Genomic DNA, 23,648 nt, shown 5'->3' on the forward strand with positions numbered 1-23,648 from the left:
AAAAAAGGAACACCGCACGCGATGAAACTTGCGTTTAATTATTTGAGTGTAGTGTACAAGTTATTTGGCAGAGCCATAGTTAGCTCCTCCAGCCTTCACCACAAGCTCTTTTACATGATTCAGTTCGAGCTCCTCCTTGTCACTGGTCGAGATTTCTGCGGCAAAATTCTGCAACCAAAGTAGGAAAGACGGAGTGAATCTAATGCGTAGCTTTTCACGCTTTTCATAGTAGTTTCATGGCTCGGCGCATGTGCAAGCTCATCCTCAGAGACCCAGGGAAAGTTAGTCGGGATGATGCGATATCTTCGGGCAACACGACATTTTGAGATCCCGAAAGTTTACATCAAGAGCGGGAGAAAACCGGCTCTTCGCCCGAAAATATCCCGAGCTATAAATATCGCAAGCTATAACGTTAGGCATGTCATTCCATCGTTTTATGAAACAATCGAAAGCGAAGTCATGACTTGCACGAAAGTTTCCTTTGAAAATTTTAGGTTCAGTCGGAAATTAACAAGTGGTAATAGAGGTGACATCTCTCGTTTTAAATGTCTTTTGTATGTTCCGACTCCCACTTAGTTTGAAATCAGATGCAAGTACTAGTAGATAAGTCGCTTGCGTTTCCAGAATAAATCCTTTGGCCCAAAAAATAAATTCGATGTTCAATACAACATTCGATATTTCTTGTAAATCCGTTGACACCTTCCTTTGGGCATCAGTCATTTTGCTTGCGCAAATTGTGGTCTGTTCATCCTGAACCACTTGTGCTTAACAAAGCAAGAAAGCGAGAAAAGCACTTTTTGCGCACGCGCCATAGTTTTCATATGCGCCAAACCGTAAAACTCTCCCTTTAAACAAATGGGTTTTCTTTTTCTTTTTTTCTTCATACGTTTCATTTTTTTTCTTTCGCTCGTGAATTGAAATATGACACAGCTGTATAAAAATTTGTACAGAGTTTCTCTTTCTGACTGGTTCAATTCTTGCTCAGTTTGCAATTTTCACGGGCAAGCGATGACCAATAAGAAAACTGTGTGATTCCAAGTAAAGTTACGTCATCGCTCGGCAATAGGCCATATTTGTATTTTCGGTATTGGACTGGAACTAGCTTGAAATAGAGGCTCATGCGGGGTAAGATCGTTTGCATTTGAAAAGACTCACCGTACGGCCTCAGCAGCAAGCTAGTGCTAGTCCAGTACTGAGAATATATACGAATATGCCCTATTCTGTCTCTCAAGCGAGGAAGAATTGTACACAGAAAGCGAGATGTTTGTTTATTTATTTATTTATTTATTTTTGTCACTGCCCTTATGAGCTTCAGTCCACTTTGGAGAATGTTCCGTTGTTTGAGTCAGCTGCATGCATGTAATATTTACTAAACTCTCACCTGGATTACTTGTTTCACAATAGACTTGTCTGTGCTGACTTTGCCCTTGAGTATTCCCGAGACACTTTCACCGATCCATGTTATGAAAGCGAACTTGGCTCTTTTGCTAAGTTCGTCTCCAGTTTCGATGCGGACAAACCCGTATGCGCGATCACTCTCTGTTGAGACAAAAGTGAATTTTTTTAATTTTTGTTTTCGTGCTTGAATTGAAGAACAGCTACTTTACACTTGTCAAATAAATGTTTTCGATTTCAACGCTGGTCCGTATTTTTCCTTATGAGTCGCCGAATCGAACGAGAAAGGGGAAAGCTTGAAGGGGTGTGGCGGAGCCCGTAGGCGAAGGCTTAATACAGTGGAACTCCGTTAATACGGTCATTAACGGGGTAGGTCAAATTTCATGACTGCTCTAAATTGAGGGGCATCTTAGCAGATACATCAGAATTTCACCTCTACACAATTGCTATTTTATAGGCATCCGAAATGGAGATATATTTTTTTTAAAAATTGAAACTTTACTTACTACATAAAATATTAACAATGGAAAGATGAAAACTGATTTGGGTGGCCGTATAAACGGGGTAAATTTATAAAGGATTATACAGGTTAGGATTTCAGAATGTGGCCGTTGGTCGTATTCAAGAGGTGACAGCATTAACAGGGTTTACTTATAAGAAAATTTATGGGCGTTTCGCCGGACTAAAAAAAGGGGGGCGTGAGTAACGAGGTGACCGTATGAACGACGTGACCGTAAGGCGGGTTCCACTGTAATTTCGATCTTCCAACTCAGCGTACTCCTCTAAATGAGCTGTGTTTTTTAACTCGATAAATTAAAGGGTTCCAAAAAGAAAGAACTCAGAGACCATTTCGGAAACTACACAATATAGTCTAATTCTAATGCTGCTACTCTGGTCACTGAAGTTTTCTTACTTCTGTTTTCGCGTCTTCATAGCTCATACTATAGTTAGAAAACAGAACAGAGTAAATACACCAACCAGCAAAATGAGATCGAAATTCTTCATAGTCCTTTCCTGTTGCGACGAGAACAATGGTCTTGTCGTCGTATTTGAGAACAGCCCTGTCAAGAACAGAATAGCGTTAAATTACCTACAGTAAAAGGTATATCATTATTATTATTTTTAATATGGATCTTCCGCCCTCTGCATTCCTTTTTTTTGCCATTGACTCATTATTTCCAGTCTTCTCCTGTGGCAAATTTAACGACGCGGGCGGATATTTCCGTAGGCTCAGTCTCAAGTACCCTTCCACGTAGACGCTCTTAGGGCTCGCCACGCGTTCCTTCACCTTCGTAGGGACGAAACGTGCGACGAGCTTTAGAGTCTCATGCAAGTCGTGGGTTTTCCGTTGCGCCCGCGATAGATCGCGTACGTACCCGAAACTGACCTTGATATAGCCTACCACTCAGACGCTCTTAGGGCTCGTCACGCGTTCCTTCCCCTGGTGGGACTCTCATATGAAAAGGTCCGGGATGCTCATTGTTTGGCTTAGGTGTGTAAATCAACGATTCTAGTCTCTCTTAGGGTGTTGATGACGAAACGCCACTATTTTTAGCTGTCAGAGTGTCTTTTACGGTGCACTCGAAGAAATAATAATAATAAAAGAAACGCTCTCATTTCCGTTTTCAGGCTCGTCTCGAGTCCGGTTTACCAGCGCGGGCTCCTTTCCTGAACAGCGGCTGGTAATCGAACCTATTCCGTTATATATGTGGTATCCTTTAGGGGTCAAATAAAGTTCGAGTCAGGCCCGGATTGGTCTCCTTCGATCACGAGCTTAATTCAAATTTTCCGACGAGCCTCGACCTTTGAATGTGGGAGAGTCCCGGGGTTCCTTTCCCATTTCCTTCGTGGGGAAGGAAAGCGTGACGAGCCCTGACAGCGTAACCGTAATTTTTCAATTCGGCGCCTGAGGTTTGTCCTCTTAAATTTTTTTTTTCCATAGGAAACGTCTAGACCAAGGAGGAACCACTGGGCTATTTCATATGATGAACCTCGCAAGGCAGGCTGAATGAAACCCAATTCCAAGTCAGCGAGCGAACACAAATATTCTGGGGGCGGAAATAAGTATGCTTTTATTGTGCTTTTTAGGGGGTAATGTTACCACGCGTTAAATATATAATATTAAACATTTTCTACACCTATTTTCCGGCATGTTTTTAAAACACAATATTGCACGCGCGTGATTTCCTGTATTTTCTGCCTGCCTTCTCGAACCTGCCACGTATAAACTATCCCAATCTCTCTCGCTATTACACGACATTTTTGGAAAGCCGGGAATTCAGCGCGCCTAAAATAACCAGACCAACACCCCTGCTAAGCTAGGTTGTGAAAACAAATACTCCTGCCACTAAATAAATAACTTATACGTTGATAATGCACTTTCTAGTTAAATATTTCTGAAAAGGAAATTTTCCAATTTGCTACGCAAAAGTATCACTAAAACGATTGCCTATTTTAAATCTTCACAGACATTTAAAGAACTCCCTCAACGACGATAAATATAGCTAACTATTTCCGCGATATTCCGTCGCCGAGATTATAAATTTCTTAAGAGCGACACACTTCGGCGTAAAACATGAGCTGCCCAAGCAAAGTTCACAAATATCCCTCTCGAAAATTCACTTCTTAAACACCACTTGAAAAATGACTTATACTTTTCAGGCATTCGTGCTCGAATAATTTAGTATAAGCGGCAAATATTTGTGTAATCATTCTCCACCCCTCGCAGCCTGGGTATAATCGAAGTGCTACTCTATTGCCACAATCTAGCAATCTGATATTTGCTTTTCTACCGGCGTCGTTGTGTAAGCGGAGAAAACTTTTCAATACTTACCAATTGGTTTCTGATTTATCGTCCCGGACATCGAGGTAAGCTTTTAAAATAGCGTCTTTATCAATGCTTGCCATGATATTTTGTCGGAGAAAATAACACAAATTTAACACGACCCAAGGCTTCACGTGCGCGCGGATGATAGAACAATCGATAATGAGTTCGGTAATTATTACTACAGTATGTTCGTGACGTCACTTACAACAATATAATTGAAGCGAGAGAAATGTGAGGAAATAATAAACCTCTCATCCGGCATGATAACCAAGATGAAGGAGTAAACTTCCAGGGGCGTAGCGTGCATTTTCCTTGGCAGAACACGAACCGAAGAAGAGCCACAAGCCGGGTCAACCTCGCTCCCAGGGGAAAATGTGAATGTAAATGTAAATTTAAATCTTATTTGATGGTGGTCATGCACTAGCTATACAAGCACTAACCTTAGCTAGTTTACACGCATGCCACTGAAACAAAGGAAACAAATATTTCAAATAAACGTAACACACTTCGAAATCCCAACTGGCAGGAGGCAGACCAGTTGGTTATTTACAAAGCGTGACCGAGGATTTGAACTCAGGACTACCGGGAAACAAATCCCGCTAGTGGCAGGGTGGAGACCTTGAACCCGGGACCCCCGGATTACAACACCAGCGCCCTAAACCACTCGGCCACGCTGCCTCCTATCATCTTTCCGCCCGCTTCTGAGGTTTGTCCCCTGGACAGGATGAACTTAAATCCATGCTTCTCAAACCATTCATTTGTACGTTATCGTGTTCATGTTTACAATATAATGAACATATGCACCACTTTTTTACACTTAATAGCTAGTTATCCATTAAGGTTACAGTATACCTTCAGGGGTGTCTCGCGCGCAGGCGATGTAGCGCGTGCAGTTTAAGCTGTAGATACCTAAACCCCTATATCAAATAAAAGCTTATGGAGCTGGCTATCAAACTATACCAAGAATTTTGAAAGAAAATGAATTGTCGAATTTTTCACGACCATTAAATGCGAGCGCCCGAATCACCTTTCGAAAGCTACAAGTCAAAGCGAATTTCGTTTTTCGCCAATTTAATTTTTTCCTCGGTTTCAGGGCCCAAAGCGCTTAAAAAACGTGTCTGCGTTTTGGCATATTTAATTGCAGTAAAAAGTTACAGAACATTTTCGAAATAGGATTAAAAAAATGTGGAGTGATCGTACAAAAATCGCTCTCGAAGAAAAAGTATTTCGAAGTTAACAATTCCCAGACACGCTTTTGCAGTTTATATGTTAAACTAGCCACTGTCCAAATTTAAGAGCAATTGAACAAATTCCTTTTGAGTTATAACTCGTTAAAGTGTCTGCTTCAAGTGAAAAAATTTATTCGAGAAAACAGCGCTAAGAAAAATTTTCTGCTTCGCAAACAAACTCCGCCCACAAACGCCTTCAACTGGGTTCTCAGATAACTAAGCCAATCAGTGCAGGGAAAGTTTACTACCGTTAACCTCCTGGTGAAATTTACGCGCGAATCTCTAAAAAACTCTTGTGTTTCGCAATGCGCTCAAGGAACCGAAGGCAGAGAGAATTTTTCTGTAGCTCGGTTTTTCTTGAAGCTGGTCTGGCAAAATGGGGAAGACTAAAAAAGGATACGAACGCTAGAGTGGCTGAGTGAAGGAAACAAACAAAAGAAAGCGCGGAGAGCAACTGTGTGTGGGCAACTGTGCATGGATAATATTCCAAATGGTCTCAATGAGTCCGACGATTCGTCGATATCGGACTCATCAGAAGAGTCTCTGTCAGCATCCCTGTTATTGCTGTCAAGTTCCGAAATTTTTACAGAACCTTTCTTTTCTCTTACCACGAATATTTGCCCGCCTTATACGATAACTATAGCTTCATCCGCGTGGCGAACTTTCGCTTCTTCACTTATTGATGTATTTTCATTCGTTCTTCGCTGTTTTCGCTTTTTCGAACTGGTCCATGGTTTAAACGTGGTCTATGTTTACTTATAACTTAATAGAGACACGCCTAATACCAAAAATGCTGGGTAGTCAGAACAACAATGCTGATCAACTGAGTAGTCAATTCGTGACATCCATATAGGTAATTCCCGCGAAAATCGTCTCGGTTGATTGCATACGCGCCATAGGGCTGTCAATCAAGAGGTAAACTTTTACTTCCGGTGAAAACATAAAACTGCCATTTCTCCGCCAATATTTAGCCTTTTTCAAAAATTTTTTTCAGAAATTAGAGATTATTCTTCGACCACTATTTTGACCCAAAAATCCAAATTTGAAGAAAATTGCCGACCCGAAGGTATACTGTAACCTTAAATATTGTGGCATGTGACCTGTAAAAGCTCATTTTTGAAGTCAGACTGCGACGGTCCTTTAACGCCTTTAACGTGTTACCAAAACTGCCCCGCAACGTTTTATTATTATTATTTTTTTAATATTTTGAAGTTATAAAACCACCTTAATAATGAGGCAAATGCAAATTGAAACTCGAAAAAATGACAGCCTGTCAGGAGCCTTTCACTAGGAGCGTGCGGTTAGAACTCTGTCAATGCCCTGAGAACCCGAGGTGGGGAGTATTCCCATATAATATAATTTGTATGGCTAGCTCCGTGAGCGGGGCCGGGGAAGATGAACCGAATCCTACGCTGTGATTGGCTACCCGAGCGGGCAAGATGGCGCTATCATGCCCGCTCCGGGAGTATCCGCTGTGTCCCGCAAGAAAATAGTGTTCTTTTTCCGTGATTATCATAAATCCTTTATTGATCAATCTTACTCGGTCAACGTAGCTGGCAGTATCTTGGCCTCGTTCTTTTTTGCGTGTTTTTGGACTTCGACTCCGTCTCGGACCATATTTAAAACACGCAACAAAAGAACTTGGCCAATATCCATCGCCCGGATCCAGCGATCTTGACCAACCCACATATCTTATAGGTACGTGCCGTGGGATAGTGTTTAGTTTTTGAATATTGGGGTGTCTTTTTTGCCCCTGTTGGCGTTGTGTTCTCGGTGTGATCCTTGGATTAAATTGTCTAAATTATTTCAACTAAACTTCCATGCAGTACGTAAATGTCCAGCTAAACGAAAAACAAATTATATGCTTGGGCCCTGACGCTTAACTTCCGATGTTACAGAAACAAAATAAAGTTGACCCGTTGACGCCATCCGGCTTTTGTTTTTCCCTTGATCAGGGTCAGAAGCCCATCGCTAGGAACGTGCAACTACCCCATATTCCTGTCACGGCGGTTTCACAGACCGATCTATTTTTAGTTTGAATTTACCGCGAATTCAGACCCCTGCAAAAACCTCAGTGACCAGTCACAAGAACGGGCTAAATCAGGTGATGGGCTCATGACTAAATTTTTAACCCGACGTCATCATTTCACCGGAAGTTTAAAAAGAAAAACCGCCTTTTTTTCCTCACCGATGCGCGCTCAAGTAGACCGAAACTGACCTATTTCGCGGGAAAAAAAGGCCCAAAAATAGACCGGTCTGTAAAAATGCCGTGACACAGTATTTTTGCAGGATTATTGCAGAACGCCGAACGCCAAATGCACTATCTGCTTGCGGTGTAGGAGTTTCACTCATGTTTGCTTGCGGTTAGCTTTTGTTTGATAAGGACAGCATTATATTGCATACGGCCCTGTCCAACAAATAAAAGCTAACCGCAAGAAAATATCAGTGAACTAACCGCAAGAAAACAGTGCATTCGGCGGTGCAAATTACCCCTGCCGGGCTTAGTATGGAAGTTGCACACCCCAGCCTGCCCATTACCCTAGTTGACAGAGATTTTCTTAGCAAGGGCATATACTCATCTCGTAGTTAAGATTTTATACGTATATAAAATATATTTTAAACAGTGGCTTATTTTACAGACGTTATTTTAACGGCCCACGGTCCGCCCCCGCACTTTAGGTTTTGAGCCGCTAGTATCCCCAGTCAGCAGTACCAAAAAGAATAGATCCCGGATGTAATCTTTTGGCGGGAATCATAATCTTGAAAGCGAACAAAGAAGGAAACTTCGCAAGGACGCGTTCTTTGATCAATCATCAACTTTTCGCGACAAGCCACCTTAGGCAGAGAAATTCAAGGGAGAACGAGTTGATGCACGATTCAACAGGTATAAGTAATATTTCAACCCCATCTTAGAGAATGATTTCACATTTCAAACCCTAGTCGATTCGCATATTCGTGTCCACACTGCTATTCTGGTCAATTGCACGATCAGTTTCAATGAGCTTGTTTACAGTCATGCATAATTTTCGGGCATGAACAGCGAGTGAATATTTAGCCCTGTCGAGACATCGTCAGTGATCAATGAGGCTGGAAAGTTTCACCCCGATGTATTGCTTTCGTCCGATCGAAAGCGAAAGTAAGCAAGGCGAATTCAAAAGAACAGCGCATAATTGCACAATTTTAGTCTTATTCGTATAACTATTTAACAGGCATAAGCTTGTTTTGCGAGAGCATGTTTTGCGCATGAGAAGGTTACTGCGTTTCCTTTACAAGCTTAAGCTTATATTAACTTTCGAGCAGTGACAAATTTGCACCTTTTACTCGTTATATTTCATAAACAGCTGGTTGAAAGTTTTATATAACCCCGTCTCTTGCAGTTGATTTGCCGCTGTTCTTTTAACATGGCCGCTCAAAGAAGTCATTTGGCTAGAACTCTGTGCGGATCAAACCCAGCTCCAAAGACTCCCTGCAGCACAGCATTGGCAGAAACAGTGCCCTTACATATTACCCCCCTGGACTCACTCGACTCAGACCGAGAACCAAATACACCGAACAAAGTAAAGTTTATGTGTGTTTTAGTTTAATTTTAACTTGAATGTGTGAAGCTGGTTTTCAATACATGTACTTGAACTCATTTGCCGTCGCTAATAGATCAGTTATACCAGATCAGTAGGGTAATGTCGTTAGTGCTAGTAAAATGGTCGTTTTTTATTTTTAGTCGAAACGCTGACTGTAATTTTCTGGCAAAATTTCGTTTTCGAATGGCAATCGCTTTGTCCGCGGCGCGCGTTGCTACGGAAGTGGAGTGAAGCTCAAAACACTGAATATTCTTTTACAAATTTATGCGACAGCTGTTTCTTTGCATGGCTTCTGTTGTTTATTGTATATATCGCACTTTATTTAAAATAATAGCTTTAGCTTAGGCGATTATTGGGGTTATTAAAATGCAATCACGATGCTAAATTCCCTCGAAGAATTAAGCTTACATGTATTTGGTACACGCGTGTCTGTCTTGTTAGGTTTAGCTCGACTCTACCTCACTTTAAATAATCACAGACAGCACTTGGCCAACGGGAATAAAAGTGAATAACACAGATGGAAGTGCTAATAAGTAAAATGGGTGACTCAGAGCGCATTGTTGTGCCATTTGCAGGGACAACTTTTTTTGTCAGTTTAGGACCGGAAGAAGTTTCGCAGCAATTTGCATCACTGTGAGATCAATCTTTCTTTCAACAAGCGTGTCTGTGCATGACTGCATTGCCCCAGACTTAATTATTTATCCATTTATTTTATATTTTTATTTATTTATTTATATAGCTGTTTATTTATTTGTTTATTTATTTATTTATTTCTTTTATTCATTTATTTATTTATTGTCTATATCATTATGGACCTCACGTCACTCGATCTTTTATTACGGTGAACACCGACAGCCATCAGTCTCCTCACCTGCTCTCCTATGTTGTGTGCATGTTCTTAATTAATCCATTGTTAGTTCACCTTGTTCTTAGGATGGGCAGCAGTAGGGAGGTACCATGGGGAGACAGAGATAATAAACTTTTCAATGGACTAGGAACCCATCTAAAGATAGGAATATCGTTTTACAAACATTGGTACACCCATAGGCAATGTCTGCCACAATAATGACCCCCTCCCCCCTTTAAAATTTTATTCCCCTGTGAAAATATACAGTAATAGCAAACTATTACCAGGCCACTAAGCTTCTGTTCCCGGGACACCAGTCGCAAGAGTAGGTGGTCAGAAACAAATCTTTGTGGAAAACTTGTTGTGCATCAACTTGACTTTTGACCATGAACCCTGAGGGGTAATGGGCGAGTTTTTTCGTCAACCAACCTGCTAAAACAAGTTGTGTGATTCAAGTATATCTCCTCAGATTGATCACTGGATTGCAAAAAAATCGCTGAAGAGTACATGTATGTTAAAAATTCTGCTTGTGTCTGCAGTCGATATGATAAATAATGAACCATGCACTGTTGTATGCTTTTTCACACTTGTTACTTGTGAGTATTTATAATTACATGTATTTTACATGTTTCTTTCATTTAGGACCCCTCATGTACCTATAAAAAGAAATCAGGAAAACTTGTATCAAAACGGAAGCTCTTCTTGCAAAGTGGACAAAATCTTCATGTGAATAAAGGTAGAATACATTGTATACATGTAATTTATGAATATACAAGTCTATGAAGGTTATGTAAGTACTTGACAGTATTTATATATTTTGTTATCATACAATGTATAATTAAAGGTAAAGGTAAAGTCTGCATGCCAGCCAAGTGGCCCATCAGGCCGGAGCTTATCCCGGTTTCTGTAGCATGAAGCGACTAGGAGTATTTCTACTCCCCCCTGGATGGGATGCTAGTCCATCACAGGGTTACCCCCAGCATTAAGTTCACCGTACCCATTTATACACCTTGGTGGAGAGAGGCACTGTGAGAGGAAAGTGTCTTGCCCAAGAACACAACACAATGTCCCCGGCCAGGGCTCGAACCCGGACCGCTCGATCCGGAGACGAGCGCACTAACCATGAGGCCACCGCGCCTCCCATTGGTATCTAGTGAGTTTAATTTTGTTTTATTTGTTTCTATGTTTATGAAGTTTATGATATCACTTTTTTCTTTGAAGCTAAAAGGCATGCTGGTCCAAAGATCTCACACGCTACCACGTCAACCTCAAAGCCCGCAGATGGCAGCAGACCTCATTTTCCCCTTACAGAACGTCAGCAGCTTCAGTATCTCCTTGAAGTTACAGCCAAGGAGGCAAAGCAAGATTCTGGATCCAGTAGCAACGATGACTTCCCGACAATTGCCGGCAGAGCAGTTAAGAAAGACACAAGCATGGACTATCACATTGAGGCTCGTCTACGAAAGAGGAATGAACGTGGAGAAACAGCACTGCATGTTGCTGCCATTAGAGGGGATTTGGAGGACCTTGTTGCCTTGATAAAAGCTGGAGCCTCAGTTAATGCTAAGGATAATGCTGGTGAGCTGCTTTTGATATCTGCCATTGTTGTCTTCTCTGTGCACGACATGATAAGTAATATATCAAACATAAAAGACAGTGTTTCATCAAGATATCCAAACACCTAGAAGAGGGTTGAAAATACGACATTTAGCGGAGTATTTTTGATGAAATTTGAGGTCTTTGGATAGCCGATGAAACACTTTGTCAAGTCTTTGACATACCTTCTCAATCAAAACTAAAACTAGGGAGTAAACAGAGAACGAAAATCGTCAAAATCTATGCTAATTAAGACCGGGTATCCAAACCTCCTTCATGGTTGTGATTTTCTTTGTTTTAACTTGATGAATTATTAATGAGTTTGAGAAATCCTGATCAAGGGTGTGGTCCATTACTATTCAGAGTTGTTATGGTGGGCCACTAGCAAGGCACTTTACCATTGATGTTATCCACGTGCTTGGAAAAATTATTAACACCCAAACATTAGGGTAGATTATTATATGGCTGTGTCTTACAAGGACTGGGAACTACCGAATTCACAAATTTCATTGGCTGAAATAGTTATCCAAACAGTCTAGATTTTCGCATCTACATTTAGACCGGCCTTTAGACCAGTTCTACTTTGCAATGAAAAAGTTGGAAACTAAAATGCCAAAATATTGACTATTTTCGTCTAAAAATGTTAGCTCCAGAAAATATTCACATCATGGAAGTGCCAAAAGCCTCATGAGAAAAATGAAGTAAAGAGGACGAGCAAACTTTTGCGGATTTAAGTTCAGCTCATCACCGTTCCCAAGCAAAATGTCAGCTAGTACAAACCAGTTACATTAAACAAATTGAATTTCTCTTGTTTGCCATATAATAAACATCTTATTAACCAAACTTAGTCAGTCTGTATTGGGGAATCTGACCTCAGTCGTGTGTACAGACCTCACTGCGTTTGGTCTGTTCTCGGGACCTCGGTCAAGATTCTCCCATACAGATCTCCTGCTCGGTTAATAAGAGTTTTTTTTTTTTTTCCCCAAGCTTGTTAGTGATCCAGAATTTTAAATCCTGGAATCTGATTCACTAATCAAGCATGCTCAAGCAGTCCAGATTTTCCCATCCACAACCACTCCAAAATTTCCAACTTTGGCAACTTTTTAAGCTTTTTGTTACACTGTAAAACCAGACAGAGACACATGTGTTTGCTTGATTAGAAGTGAATGGCTTTAATTAAAATTCAACATAAAAGTTGCTTTCAAAGCAATACCGCAGAGAAAAAAATTAAACGTGGTATTTACCAGCCTAGGTCAGTCCATATTGGGAAAAACTGTGCCTAAGATCTTGAGTACAGCCCAAATTGGCAATCTGGGAGATTGCCAATTTTACCCTCTCAACCCTTCAAAAAGGTTAAATGCAGAGCTTCTCTGATTCAACTACAAAATTGTGGTAAATCTTCCATAAAATTTCCCACAAACTGGTAAGTGCTTTCCTTTGTATTCAGGAGATTTGGTGACCCATACAGAAGACCGAGAGGTTCAGCCTGTATCCAGGAGACTTCCGAATAATCCTGGAGAGTTGGCATAGATGCATGTACTCAATATTCACAGTATTATACATGTTAATATTGCTTATTGAGTGACAATACAATTTTTTAGGTTGGACACCCCTTCATGAAGCCTGTAACTATGGCAATCTTGCCATTGTTCAGGAGTTAGTGTGGTCTGGTGCAGATGTTAATAGTCCAGGCTATGAAGCTATGACTCCACTGCATGATGCTGTTATCAATGATCATGTCAAGGTTTGTAGGGTGATACACTGTATATAAATATTTATACCAAGCTGTAGAAAATACAGCCAATCAGAATACAGGAAGGCTGTTGTACATTTGATGGTATTACATCCAACCTTCCCATCATGCACTGGGGATATGTCACATTGATTTTGTTGGTGGCTGCATTTTATGCGGCATAGTATATAATAGCTATGCAATGCTGTCATTAAGGTCATTCCACTGAAATAAAGCCTGCACTGAGATTTTTGTGAAACGTTGCCTACTGATTGTTTATATTATAGGAACTTAAATTTTGAAATAAAAATGAGGGGTCTCCATGTTTGTTTAACAGCAACAGCACCTTGTTTATACCCAATAAATCCTTATAATAGCACCATGATTGTAGTCGCGATTGCTTGCTAAATTCACGTTTGCGACAATTGCTTTTTGTTCCACACTGAGGATTAGTTCATATGTATTTTACACAGAGAAATTTATTACTCAGTTCAAAACAACAGAAAAAAATGATAGGTCACCATACTCATTTGCGAGAAAATGACAATTTACCTCTATGGCGAGGTCCAGCCGAAAAGAAAAAGCCACCATTTTTTAATGCGCACGAGCTAATCATGCATGAAATTATGCGCAGTAGGGATGCGCAATGCAATACTGGGGAAAGACCTTAACTGTATTTTCTCTTTATAAACATGCCTAAAGGCTTGTTTGTATATCAAGAAAATACAAGTGACTCATGGGTTATTCCATGGTACACCACTCAAAAGCATTATATAACTAGTATTCATACAATATGTCAAATTATTCTCACATTTTGATTGGAGGACAGATGTGCACAAGAAATGTAGATGACATCATCAACATTCCTTTTTTGTTTCTTTAATATTACATACATGTAAAACAAGTAAATTCCAGGTTGCCATGCATCTGTTGAATAAATGATCACAGAAGACGTCAAAATGTGGTAAGAACATCATTGACGTGCGGCCATTACCTCATGTGGCACTTTTTTGTTCTTACCATTTTGACATCAGCTGTGATCTACATGTATTACTGAACAGATGTGTGGCAATGTGGAATCTATTTGTTAATTATCAAATGTTGTCTAACGAGTAATTGTGTAGATCTAGGGATATAGGCCTGGGCTGCAATCCTCCCTTTTTGCTGAATTTCATCCCCAAACTGTAATAAGGTTATGTTCACAGTTCTAAATGGCATCACCAACAATTTTAAGTCAGAGTTCCCATTAATGTACTGGTGTTCATGTGAGATGCACAAAAAATGAAAAGGACGCAAAGTTTTTTGGCAAAGGGCGTCCTTGGGGTCCAGGGAAAAAGTTAAGAAAATTTAAATAATAGGCAAAGGACCCCTGAAAAGCAAAAAGAGCCCCAACTCCTTGGAACTGGGGGTCCCAAAGACCCTTAACTATCAAAACTAGTGGTAACTCTGGAGTTACAAGTAGTCAACTGGCAGAATTTCATTTTTAAGTGTATAGGCTAATAAGTTCAGACCAGTGATAGAAATCTATTTTAAAGCAAAAGCATAATTTAAACCACAACAATATAAAATACACTTACATTAGACCAGGTGATTGTGAAAGTTTAGACTATTTTAATTTGTTCATGGAAGCTTCCATTTTCCTTCAACAGGTTGTAAAGTTTCTTTTAGAGAATGGAGCAGATTCTAAGCTTCAAACATCTCAAAACTACTGGGCAACTGACTTAGCAAGATCAGAAGCAGTCCTTAACCTGTTAAATCAAGAGGAAAAAACAAGCAACTGCAACACAATTGATTCCAAAGGATCACTCCCTCATCCTCAGTATGCCGAACTCAACTACAATTTGCCATCAGACAAAATTAATGGTTTAAATGGTTCTTTCATTCAAACAAGTTCATTCAACAATGTATATGATCCTGGTTTTTCACGTCAAGTTGCTCAAGATACCAAAGAACACTTCATTCCACAGGAAAGTTTGGAGATCAATGCAAAAGGCAGTCACAACGAGAAACAAGATTTCTATGTACAAAGATTTCCGGCAGAGTATGGGTTTCCTGGAAATTTTTATCCTTTCGTGAATGAAACAGAAGTTAGCAAAGAAAGGGAAGTTATCAATTTAAGGTCGTTGTGTAATGAAGTTGTAGATAAGAATGACAATGGGCAGATAAAGTGTGATTATGGTGCCTGGCATTATCAGAAGTCATCTTGTTGTCAAGGTAAGTCTGGAGAGGTGCAACTCAATGGTAATGCTAAAGTTGAAGCTAGAGTAATTGAATCTACTGCCTCTGAAGATCTGGTTCAAGACTTTACCAAGGAGTCCACTTCAGCATCGACCTGTCCAAACAACTTAGGAGGACCTGTTGCCAGAGATCTTGATCAAATGCATGTGAAAAACTCGCCAGCTAAAACACCTTACCTGGCTGTGACATCAGATAGTGAAGAAGATGCAGTCAGACCAGAAAAATTGAATGAGTGTCTGGACAAGGCAATGATTGAGATCTCGTCGTACTTAGAAACTAGTCAAAAGGTCGACATGCATTCAGTGTTGTGTAATGGCCATGAAACTGACCTGGACAATTATTGTACCACTAATGATTTAAAACATGACCAAAATATGAATGGTAAAACATTGCCTGATGAATTTGTCAGTGTGAACTCACCGCAAGGACCTGAATCAACAGAAACTTCCTCAAATTTTGACAGTTGTCAAGAAGATCAGTTATCTGTTGGTTGTTCTCTCCTCAAACGAATGGAGTGTAAAGAAGATGTGACCAAAGTCTCTGCCGAAGGAGTAACTACCGATGGAGCAAATAGTGTTGACCAACAACCAAATATGAATTTCACAAAAATTAAGCTAAGAAGTGAAAGGAAGAGAGACAGTGGCATGTCCGAGAGGAGTGCCAAGTCTGTCAGAAGGAAGAGGACATCAACAAGATCCTCTGACTCTAGCAAATGCGAGAGCCATCCGAGCATGAAAAAAGAAGAATGTACGAATCACATTTCAAACACATCTTGGAGGTCGGACCTGCCTAAGTACAGACACAGCTTGTCAGCCATACCACTTTGTGTTCCAGGTTATGAAGATTTCCTCATAAATAGCAACAACGGAAAGAGCACATCAAAGTCTTTATCAGATGAAGTGAGTCAATATTGGTGTAAGAAACCTTGCAACATGCTGTGTGCATCATCTTTGAAGGCATTGTCTCAGTATATACAAAGATCTCTCTTCACACACCAAAGAGCATGAGCAAAGGAAGAGGGTGGGGGGAGGGGAGACAGAGAGAGAGAGAGATTTGGAGTGAGGAAATGAGAAAAAGGGAATGGACTTGCAGCAATCAAAGCAAAAACATGACCTCAAAAAAAATTGTTTTGCCTGCCCCAAGTCCTTTTCTTTGACATTTCCTCTGGGCTCATGGCATTTTTATTTGCCCCGTTATTGCACTTCCAGAATCTCCAAAACAAAACCTTTCAAGTAGTCTGAAAGATGTCACTTTTGCTGGGTGATGTGAAGTAATTTATCTAATGTATTACAAGACTAGTGAGAGGCGTCCTGACCTCATGGTTAATGTCCTCCATTCCAGATTAAGCAGTCCACTATCAAGCCCTGGCCAGGGTCATTGTGTCACTGTTGTGCTCTTGGTTAAGACTCACAGTGCTTCACTCCACCCAGGTGCATAAATGGGTATTGGTGAATTTAATGTTAGGGGTAACCCCGCAATGGACTAGCAAGGAGTGGTAGAAATACTCCTAGTCGTTTCATGCAACAGAAACTGGAGATAAGTGCCAACCTCATGGGCCTCTTGGTTCGTATGCAGAACTCACCTATCACAAGAATAGCACACCAACTTAATTTTTCTTTCTCTTATCTTGGTGTACTGTTTCTTTTAGATCGTCAATGATCCTGCTTGTGAAAACCAGCTGGACAGGCTGATCGTTCAACATGACACGGAAAAGGTATTCAGCATTCTTCATTTGGTAAAAATGCATTTGATACCCCAGAATTCCTGTACAAAAAACAACTTTCACCTTTTGGGTTGTCAAGGTTACGGGTAGTCAAAGAATTTTCGTTATGTAGTGTTTAAAGCGTTTTTCACCGGAATGTCGAAAACAATTCGCATTCGCTCTGATTTCTGTTGGTTTTGCGTTACCACGCTGAGCGATTGGCTTAAAAACTCAAGCCGCTAATTAATTAAAAACAAAACCAATCATGACTCGTTCCCACACATTCCCGCGCGTTGCGTCGTCGACATGTATTTGCTTTGACTTTTGATTGGCTCCCTGGATTGTCTGTGTGATTTGGGATTGACCAGAGTGATACTTTTGGTTTTGGTTTTACGACACTAGGTTGAGAACTACTCCATAGTAGGATTTTTCGATTCGCGACATGCTGTTTGAATATAGTACATAACTAGAATTCTCTGGAGAGCTGCTAACTACAAATGTATCGAACTTTGCTGTGTTTTATGATGTAGAGCTTAATAAAACATCAGACCTTTAGTACTCTCTTTAACAAGTCTGTTGCTTTTCTATTCGTTTCTTGTAGGTTAAATTGCGCATGACTCTAGAACAAGAACTTGTTCGCCTGTTCGGAAACTGCGCTCGTAACTCAGCTGGTTATCAAGTACCTTACAGCGCATGCACAGTAATTGCGTCACAGATAGGATCGCCTGGGATCAAGGTATGTTAAAAACTATCTTTTCCCTCTGTCTTTCTTTGCATAAATCGCAAAAAGCCGACGTTGTACATAATGTGTTACGGACATTTTCATTGGCCATTTCCGCACCCCCCCCCCCCCCCCCCACACCCCCATAATACACCTTGCTTGTCCCCCAAAATTCTGCATAACCTTTGTTTACCATTTCTCCTGGGTATTACAGTCGTCTCAAGAGAAACTGAAGACAATGCTTATGCAAAATTTTGGGGGACAAACAAGGTGCATTATGGGGGATGTGGAAATGGCGAATATGCTCAATGTAACCTGGTATAGGTGAAAAGTACTTGGTTGCGGAGGCCTTCTTTTCTCGACTTTTTTAAAGCAAAAAATAAAACGCCTCCGTGGCGAGTTTAATGAGAAAAGAGAAGCAAGAAAACCTCTTGACTTGGACCAGAAGATAGACGATTCCTCTCCACCGTTTGCGTCAATTTTGAGTCGTATTGTCTTCAGAAAATTGAATTAACCATGCTGTAATAACTGAAGATAAGTAAAGTGTGATATGGTAAGGTTTGTTTATGTTGCACGTGTTATTTTGTTTAGCAACTCACAACTGTAAAAGGGCGGCCTTTATCAATTAAACTTGAAGTGGAAAGGATACTTAGCAAGTTCAGCGGACTCAAGGTATCTACTGTAATTTATAAGAGCGTGTTTCGTTTTCGGACAATAATTATGAAAAAATCCCTCCGTGACCCACCTCGGCGAGACCCCCTGAGACCCCCTGACCCTGCTCACACACTTATCAATTCCATGTCCCAACATTATTAGCTGTCTGATATCGTCCCATACCCTCCCCAGTGTAATACATGCATGGTGCTGTTCTATGGTAAGAGGTACTGTTGAAACGTTTTGGAGATGGTATCTCTGTGCTCGTCTCTGTTCTAATCTGGACAAAAAGGTGTGGTCCTCGAAATGGCAGTTTGTATAACTATTGGGGGTTACAGGAGTTCTCCAGGTTCCTGTTTTCGGGAAGAACCTCGAAGACTGCGACTCTCCGCCAGCGGTAGTGCTCAATGACACCCTCCTTGCATTCAATTACCGACAAGGCGAGAACCTTCGCGGAATGGCGTCAGTCTTGAACGTCACATGCCAGCTGTGATGAACCCATCACGTCAGCTTGAACGCTGTATCTCAGTAATCTTCAGTGTAATGTTAATGTTACTTTTTCAAAATCGTTGATTCATAATTTATCGTTCCTCTACCTTCTTTTTTCTTTCCGTTGAAAATCGTCTCATTTTTCTTCATTCCACCCGGAGGCCTCGATTGTGTGGAGAATGAATGTGTGAACTTTCCAGATCTTTTCAGTGGTGATGTTGTGTTATTGTTTTGAGTCGTGTTGATGTGTTGTGTCTTTTCTCATCAGACTCAAATGTTAAAAAGGCACAACCGAGAGATTGAAGTGGTCTTCGCTTTAGAAAATTTCTGGCCTCAAAATGAAGGTGGGTAGCTATATTAAGTTATCTTATGGTATGTCATGAAGTCCGACATAGCTTGTAGTTTTCCCCGCCATAATGTGACGCTCGTCGCAGCTTCTGGCTGTTTCCCGCCGAAATGTGATGTTCCTCACGGCTTGCAGTTGTTTCCCGCCAAAATATCGTCCCGGGCGAACTAGTGCTACTTATCAAATAGATGGCTTAATCTAGATTTTTTTTCTTTGTACTTAGGTTTAACTGGGGTAAGCAGATCACCGGCAAGAAGTTGGAAAGACTTCAACCAGGACTTCGACTTGTTACCTCCGAAGTTTCGTGATTATTACGAAGAAGTACTTTGTGCTACCGACTGAACTCGAAACTAAATCGGAGTCCTTCGGTACAAACCGAAGCTATGATTTGCAGGAGGTAGACGGTTTCGAAAACGGTTCGTCCGTCAGACATAAACTTCTAATGAGAAGTGTAACTTAAGTAATGCATCTTTTATTTCTATACTTTGTACATCAACTTGTCTTTCTTTCATCCGTCGCACGTTCTTATGCGTGAAACCGTGAATATCTTCATTTAATTTTTGACTTACGTGTAAACCTCTGTTTAGAGTGGGTGTGTTGTTGATGAATAACGTTTGAGCTATCGAATCATTTGAAGATTTATACATGAAAATGTTCACGAAACCATTGAAATCGCAGTTACAATTACAAATATAACACGTAAAAGGTTTTACGAACGACTATTTGCTTTTGCTCGATTTTGTAGAAATGGGTTTTGTTGGTCGGGGTGTGGACTCGTTCTCAGTCATTTCATGGGTTTTCCCAGCATCCTCCCCCCCCCTCCCCCCCCCCCGGCCTGGTCATGGCCTTTCGGCCCTATTCGTGTGTAAGCTGCAGACGAATCGTGTAAAGACGAATCTTGTCCGGTTTATGTTGCTATTTGGCGGATAGACTAAGCTAAATTGAAAGTTTAGCGCTTTGCTGTTTCTTGTTCAGTGGGAAATGAAAAACCGAGATTGACGGCCGGGTTGTTCAAAGCGCGATAGTAGCAAATCGCGATGTAGATGAATTTTGATTTACAATTTAATAACCTTTCAATGGGTTTCTCGGTGTATGCTTCTTATGCGGTTTTCACATCGAATTATCTCAAACACCACCATGCATTAGCAATGAACTACACTTTTAAACAAGAGAAATTAAAATCTCAATCAACGTTTAATCCTGGGTTGGTTGTAATCAAGTTTCAAACAATCCATGCTGCGAAATGTTGTCAAAGTCAGAGTTGTAAGAACTTATTAATGATAAGTGGACACCTTTATTTAAAAGTAAAAATCTAAGGTAAAAATTTCAGGGTAGTCCCTCCAGGGAGCTTACGAAGCATCTCTGCTATCAATAGGAGCGCTGATGCTATTACCTAACATAGATTACACACTAACAGGATATATACAAAAATGATGAACGTCTTGTTACAGTCGAAGAATAATTATTCTCTGCAAAACAACCAAGTTATATTTGTACCGGCATCCCAGCTCTGCTAAAACTTAACAGGAAAAAAACAAAATCAAACCCTGGTATTATAATAGTCTCTTGTGAATTGCATTGTTTACCCATTAACGCAACTGTGCTGTATTTTGATGCCCTCAATGTACTTTTTTCAAAGGCAGACATTTTGATATACTGATGAACTTGGAAAGCTTGATTTTTTTTATTATTATTTACTCTCCTTTGGTGGTCCCACTTCTTCCACAGTGATCCTGCTAACGGAGCCCCAGCCCGTGTGCGCGTCCCCTCCCGTGTAGCCACCACAGGGACCCACATTGAGCCCCACGTTTACGTTCCCCTTGAAGGCTTTAGCACAGTAGCCCTCAAAAGTAGTTTTGACGTTCATTGTGCTCTCAGAGTAAATCGTCGTGTCGACTGGAGTGGAGCACTCGGCGCCTTTCAAGGTGAAGAACCATCGGTTGCACGCAGATTCTGATAACACTTGCATGTTTCCGTTAAAGATGACATGGAGATGTGTCTCTTTCCAATCCTATCAAACGAGCATTCCTGTATCAGAAGAAAAATCGTATCGATACTGAGCTGTTGTTGCTATATTTTGTTTTTGCATCCGGATAGTGTAGCAGCTCTCGTAAGCTTGTAATTCTATTTGCGGTCATTGCAGCAGCTGTTATTGTTTTGGGGCTAGGGGGCATTGCTTCTGTTATTTGTTCTATTGTCCTCTCAAAGGGTTTCAAGCCATTCATGTGAGACCTTACGAGAGCTGCAACATGACGTTTTTGCAATTCTATCTTTTTCCCACGAGTCCTTTTGGATCGGTGGCAGGCAAACTCTAGAAAAAATAAAACCTGGGTACCAGAGGTCGATTCTTCTCATGCACTCACGTGTTGCAACAGCTCATGGACTTTCAGCCCTTTTAGATGAGCTTGATCATGACGGGGAGGGGGACGACCGCACCACAAAAGGGCTGGAAAATCCAGTTGACTAGCATGTTGTAGAATCGGCCGAAGGCGGCGGCTTTTGACAAATGAAGCCTTTGGCATCCAGAGGGAAATTGATTCGGGTTTTTTTTTCTTTTTTTGTTTTTTTTGCGACAATGTTTTCATTCCTGAATTGTGGCAAAAATGTCACCCAACCCATCCAAGCCTCTGTATTGTAATTGCTTTCTGTTTTATCGCGCGAATCTTTTAAGTTATAATGGCTCCTATAATAATAACCAACATACCCCGATCGGGGAGCTGGGACTTTCCTCTTTCTTCTCATCTCAATCTAGACTGAATTCCAATCATCCCCTTGCCTCGGGAATAAGAGACGGCCAAAATTCAGGTTCCATAGTGATCTCATATTTGAGCCGTTCAGCAAAATAAACAGTTTTTCATGATGCCCCCCACCTCCCCCCCCCCCCCCCCAAAAAAAAAACTAAACCTACATCTAACAAAATTTCGTTTCGAAACACTCTCTTCCCACAGTCGTGTAATAAATCGTTCTTACACATATTTTTCCGTTGTCCACGTCGCTGTTTAGCCTTGTCCAAGAACACTGTTTCCAGTTTAACGCCCTCTCGCTTCTGTACTTTTCGATCGTTGTCCTTTCGTCCTTGATCGAAAAAAAAAAAATTATTTTAGAGCTGTAGGGTAGCCAAAAAAAAGTAAAGACTTCAAACAAAAACAAGTTCAGTAGTGGTCGGTGGATTTTAGCATTGCTGTCGCAAATTTGAACACAACTGAATAGATCCTGAAAACGATGAAAGAGTTCACTTATTCATGATACATAAATGTAAAGCATCCCATCTAATCGGAGGCTGAACACTTGCCTACTTATAAACAAAGCGAGACCATCGAGTTGAGTGCGTGTAGGAACTATCAAATCCAGTTAGGTCAGTTAGAGACCTGAAGATGATAGATATAAACTAGGGACCTCTAGTTTTAAAATCCACCGCACTAATGAAACTAAATCGGCTAGTCCTCCTTGAAGAACAAAATATAAATTGCGTACATGCAACAAGGTCGTAACGGTGCGTCACAAACATTAAAGCACTCAGTTATAGCACGAGTTACTGAGAATCTTCGAAACATACCCTCTAGCGGGGAAAGTTAATGAGCAATATGAATTGCAGGAGAGTTCTCCGGCTTGGAGACCCTTGCAGGAAAATACTTTGTTCCCAACCCGACCAGGTTTGGTGACCTGGTCAGGTACTAGTGATATTTGCCCTTTATTTCTCCCAGTGTAAGGTATGTCGCTACAAGCTAAACATTTCTAAAAACAGAATGGTTTAGATGTTAGAACTGTGACAACGCGAGATAAGACTTTATTGAAATTCTAGACTGAGTTTCTCGTGTATGCTTAGTTCAGTCCTAAATCTACTGATACCTACCAAGTCTTGCAGTTCCTTTATTGTAGCGCTGTGGATTAACTGCGGCGGTAGAATCACCAGGAAATTCAAGCAAAGAACCAAATGAATAACTGTTGACATGATCTTCCAGTGAAATTAAATCTTTACGAAAACGCAGAGGTGAAAACGTCTGTTTACAGTCCTGTATTTGATGTAGTGAATTTTAAATCATTTCAAAATTAAGCCTGTACAATTTTTGTTTTCTTTTAGTCGCTGTTTGTTTCTCATACTGAAAAACGATGGCCGCCTTGCAGTTCAAGCAGGCTAAAATTTACGCCATTTACTTCACCTTAAATCTAAACGAATAAGCAGTCAGTCGGCAATACCAAAGCTTCCTAACAAAAAAAATAAGCTTTGTATGCCATTTCATAAAGCTATCTTGGTGAAAAAATGATAAAATGTACAACTTAACTTTTAGGTGGT

General features: G+C 40.7%; 2 protein-coding genes across 3 annotated transcripts; one reads left to right on the forward strand and one right to left on the reverse strand.

Moving 5' to 3' along the window:
- Positions 1 to 17: 17 nt before the first annotated feature.
- LOC110060617 (coactosin-like protein) lies at positions 18 to 4,393 on the reverse strand. The gene is made up of 4 exons (XM_089297868.1): positions 4,229 to 4,393; positions 2,374 to 2,456; positions 1,382 to 1,539; positions 18 to 168 (listed from the first exon to the last, which is right to left on the reverse strand). The coding sequence occupies exons 1-4, from the start codon at positions 4,300 to 4,302 to the stop codon at positions 61 to 63; spliced, it is 423 nt and encodes a 140-aa protein (XP_089153994.1). The 5' UTR covers positions 4,303 to 4,393; the 3' UTR covers positions 18 to 60.
- A 3,767-nt stretch (positions 4,394 to 8,160) lies between these two features.
- LOC110062937 (uncharacterized) lies at positions 8,161 to 20,066 on the forward strand. 2 transcript variants are annotated; one of them, XM_020769882.2, is made up of 11 exons: positions 8,161 to 8,335; positions 8,829 to 9,008; positions 10,519 to 10,612; positions 11,098 to 11,454; positions 13,074 to 13,216; positions 14,854 to 16,341; positions 17,091 to 17,156; positions 17,746 to 17,880; positions 18,457 to 18,537; positions 19,277 to 19,352; positions 19,578 to 20,066. In XM_020769882.2, exons 2-11 carry the CDS (start codon positions 8,853 to 8,855, stop codon positions 19,694 to 19,696), a joined length of 2,715 nt encoding a protein of 904 aa, XP_020625541.2. In that variant the 5' UTR covers positions 8,161 to 8,335; positions 8,829 to 8,852; the 3' UTR covers positions 19,697 to 20,066. The 2 variants fall into 2 exon arrangements, with proteins under 2 accessions (XP_020625541.2, XP_020625549.2); XM_020769890.2 differs by lacking the exon at positions 8,161 to 8,335 and adding an exon at positions 8,360 to 8,587.
- Positions 20,067 to 23,648: the final 3,582 nt, after the last annotated feature.

The sequence above is a fragment of the Orbicella faveolata genome, unplaced genomic scaffold, assembly GCF_042242905.1.
Source record: "Orbicella faveolata isolate gen_17 unplaced genomic scaffold, um_ofav_v1 contig_3, whole genome shotgun sequence".
NCBI lineage: Eukaryota > Metazoa > Cnidaria > Anthozoa > Scleractinia > Merulinidae > Orbicella > Orbicella faveolata.

Coding starts and splice junctions, on each gene's coding strand:
- LOC110060617 (XM_089297868.1), bottom strand. CDS start 4,302: ATGGCAAGCATTGATAAAGACGCTATTTTAAAAGCTTACCTCGATGTC. Junction 2,457..4,228: donor GATAAATCAGAAACCAATTG/GTAAGTATTGAA, acceptor TGTTCTTGACAG/GGCTGTTCTCAAATACGACG. Junction 1,540..2,373: donor ATTTCGATCTCATTTTGCTG/GTTGGTGTATTT, acceptor TTGTCTCAACAG/AGAGTGATCGCGCATACGGG.
- LOC110062937 (XM_020769882.2), top strand. CDS start 8,853: ATGGCCGCTCAAAGAAGTCATTTGGCTAGAACTCTGTGCGGATCAAAC. Junction 13,217..14,853: donor TTATCAATGATCATGTCAAG/GTTTGTAGGGTG, acceptor TTCCTTCAACAG/GTTGTAAAGTTTCTTTTAGA. Junction 19,353..19,577: donor TTTCTGGCCTCAAAATGAAG/GTGGGTAGCTAT, acceptor CTTTGTACTTAG/GTTTAACTGGGGTAAGCAGA.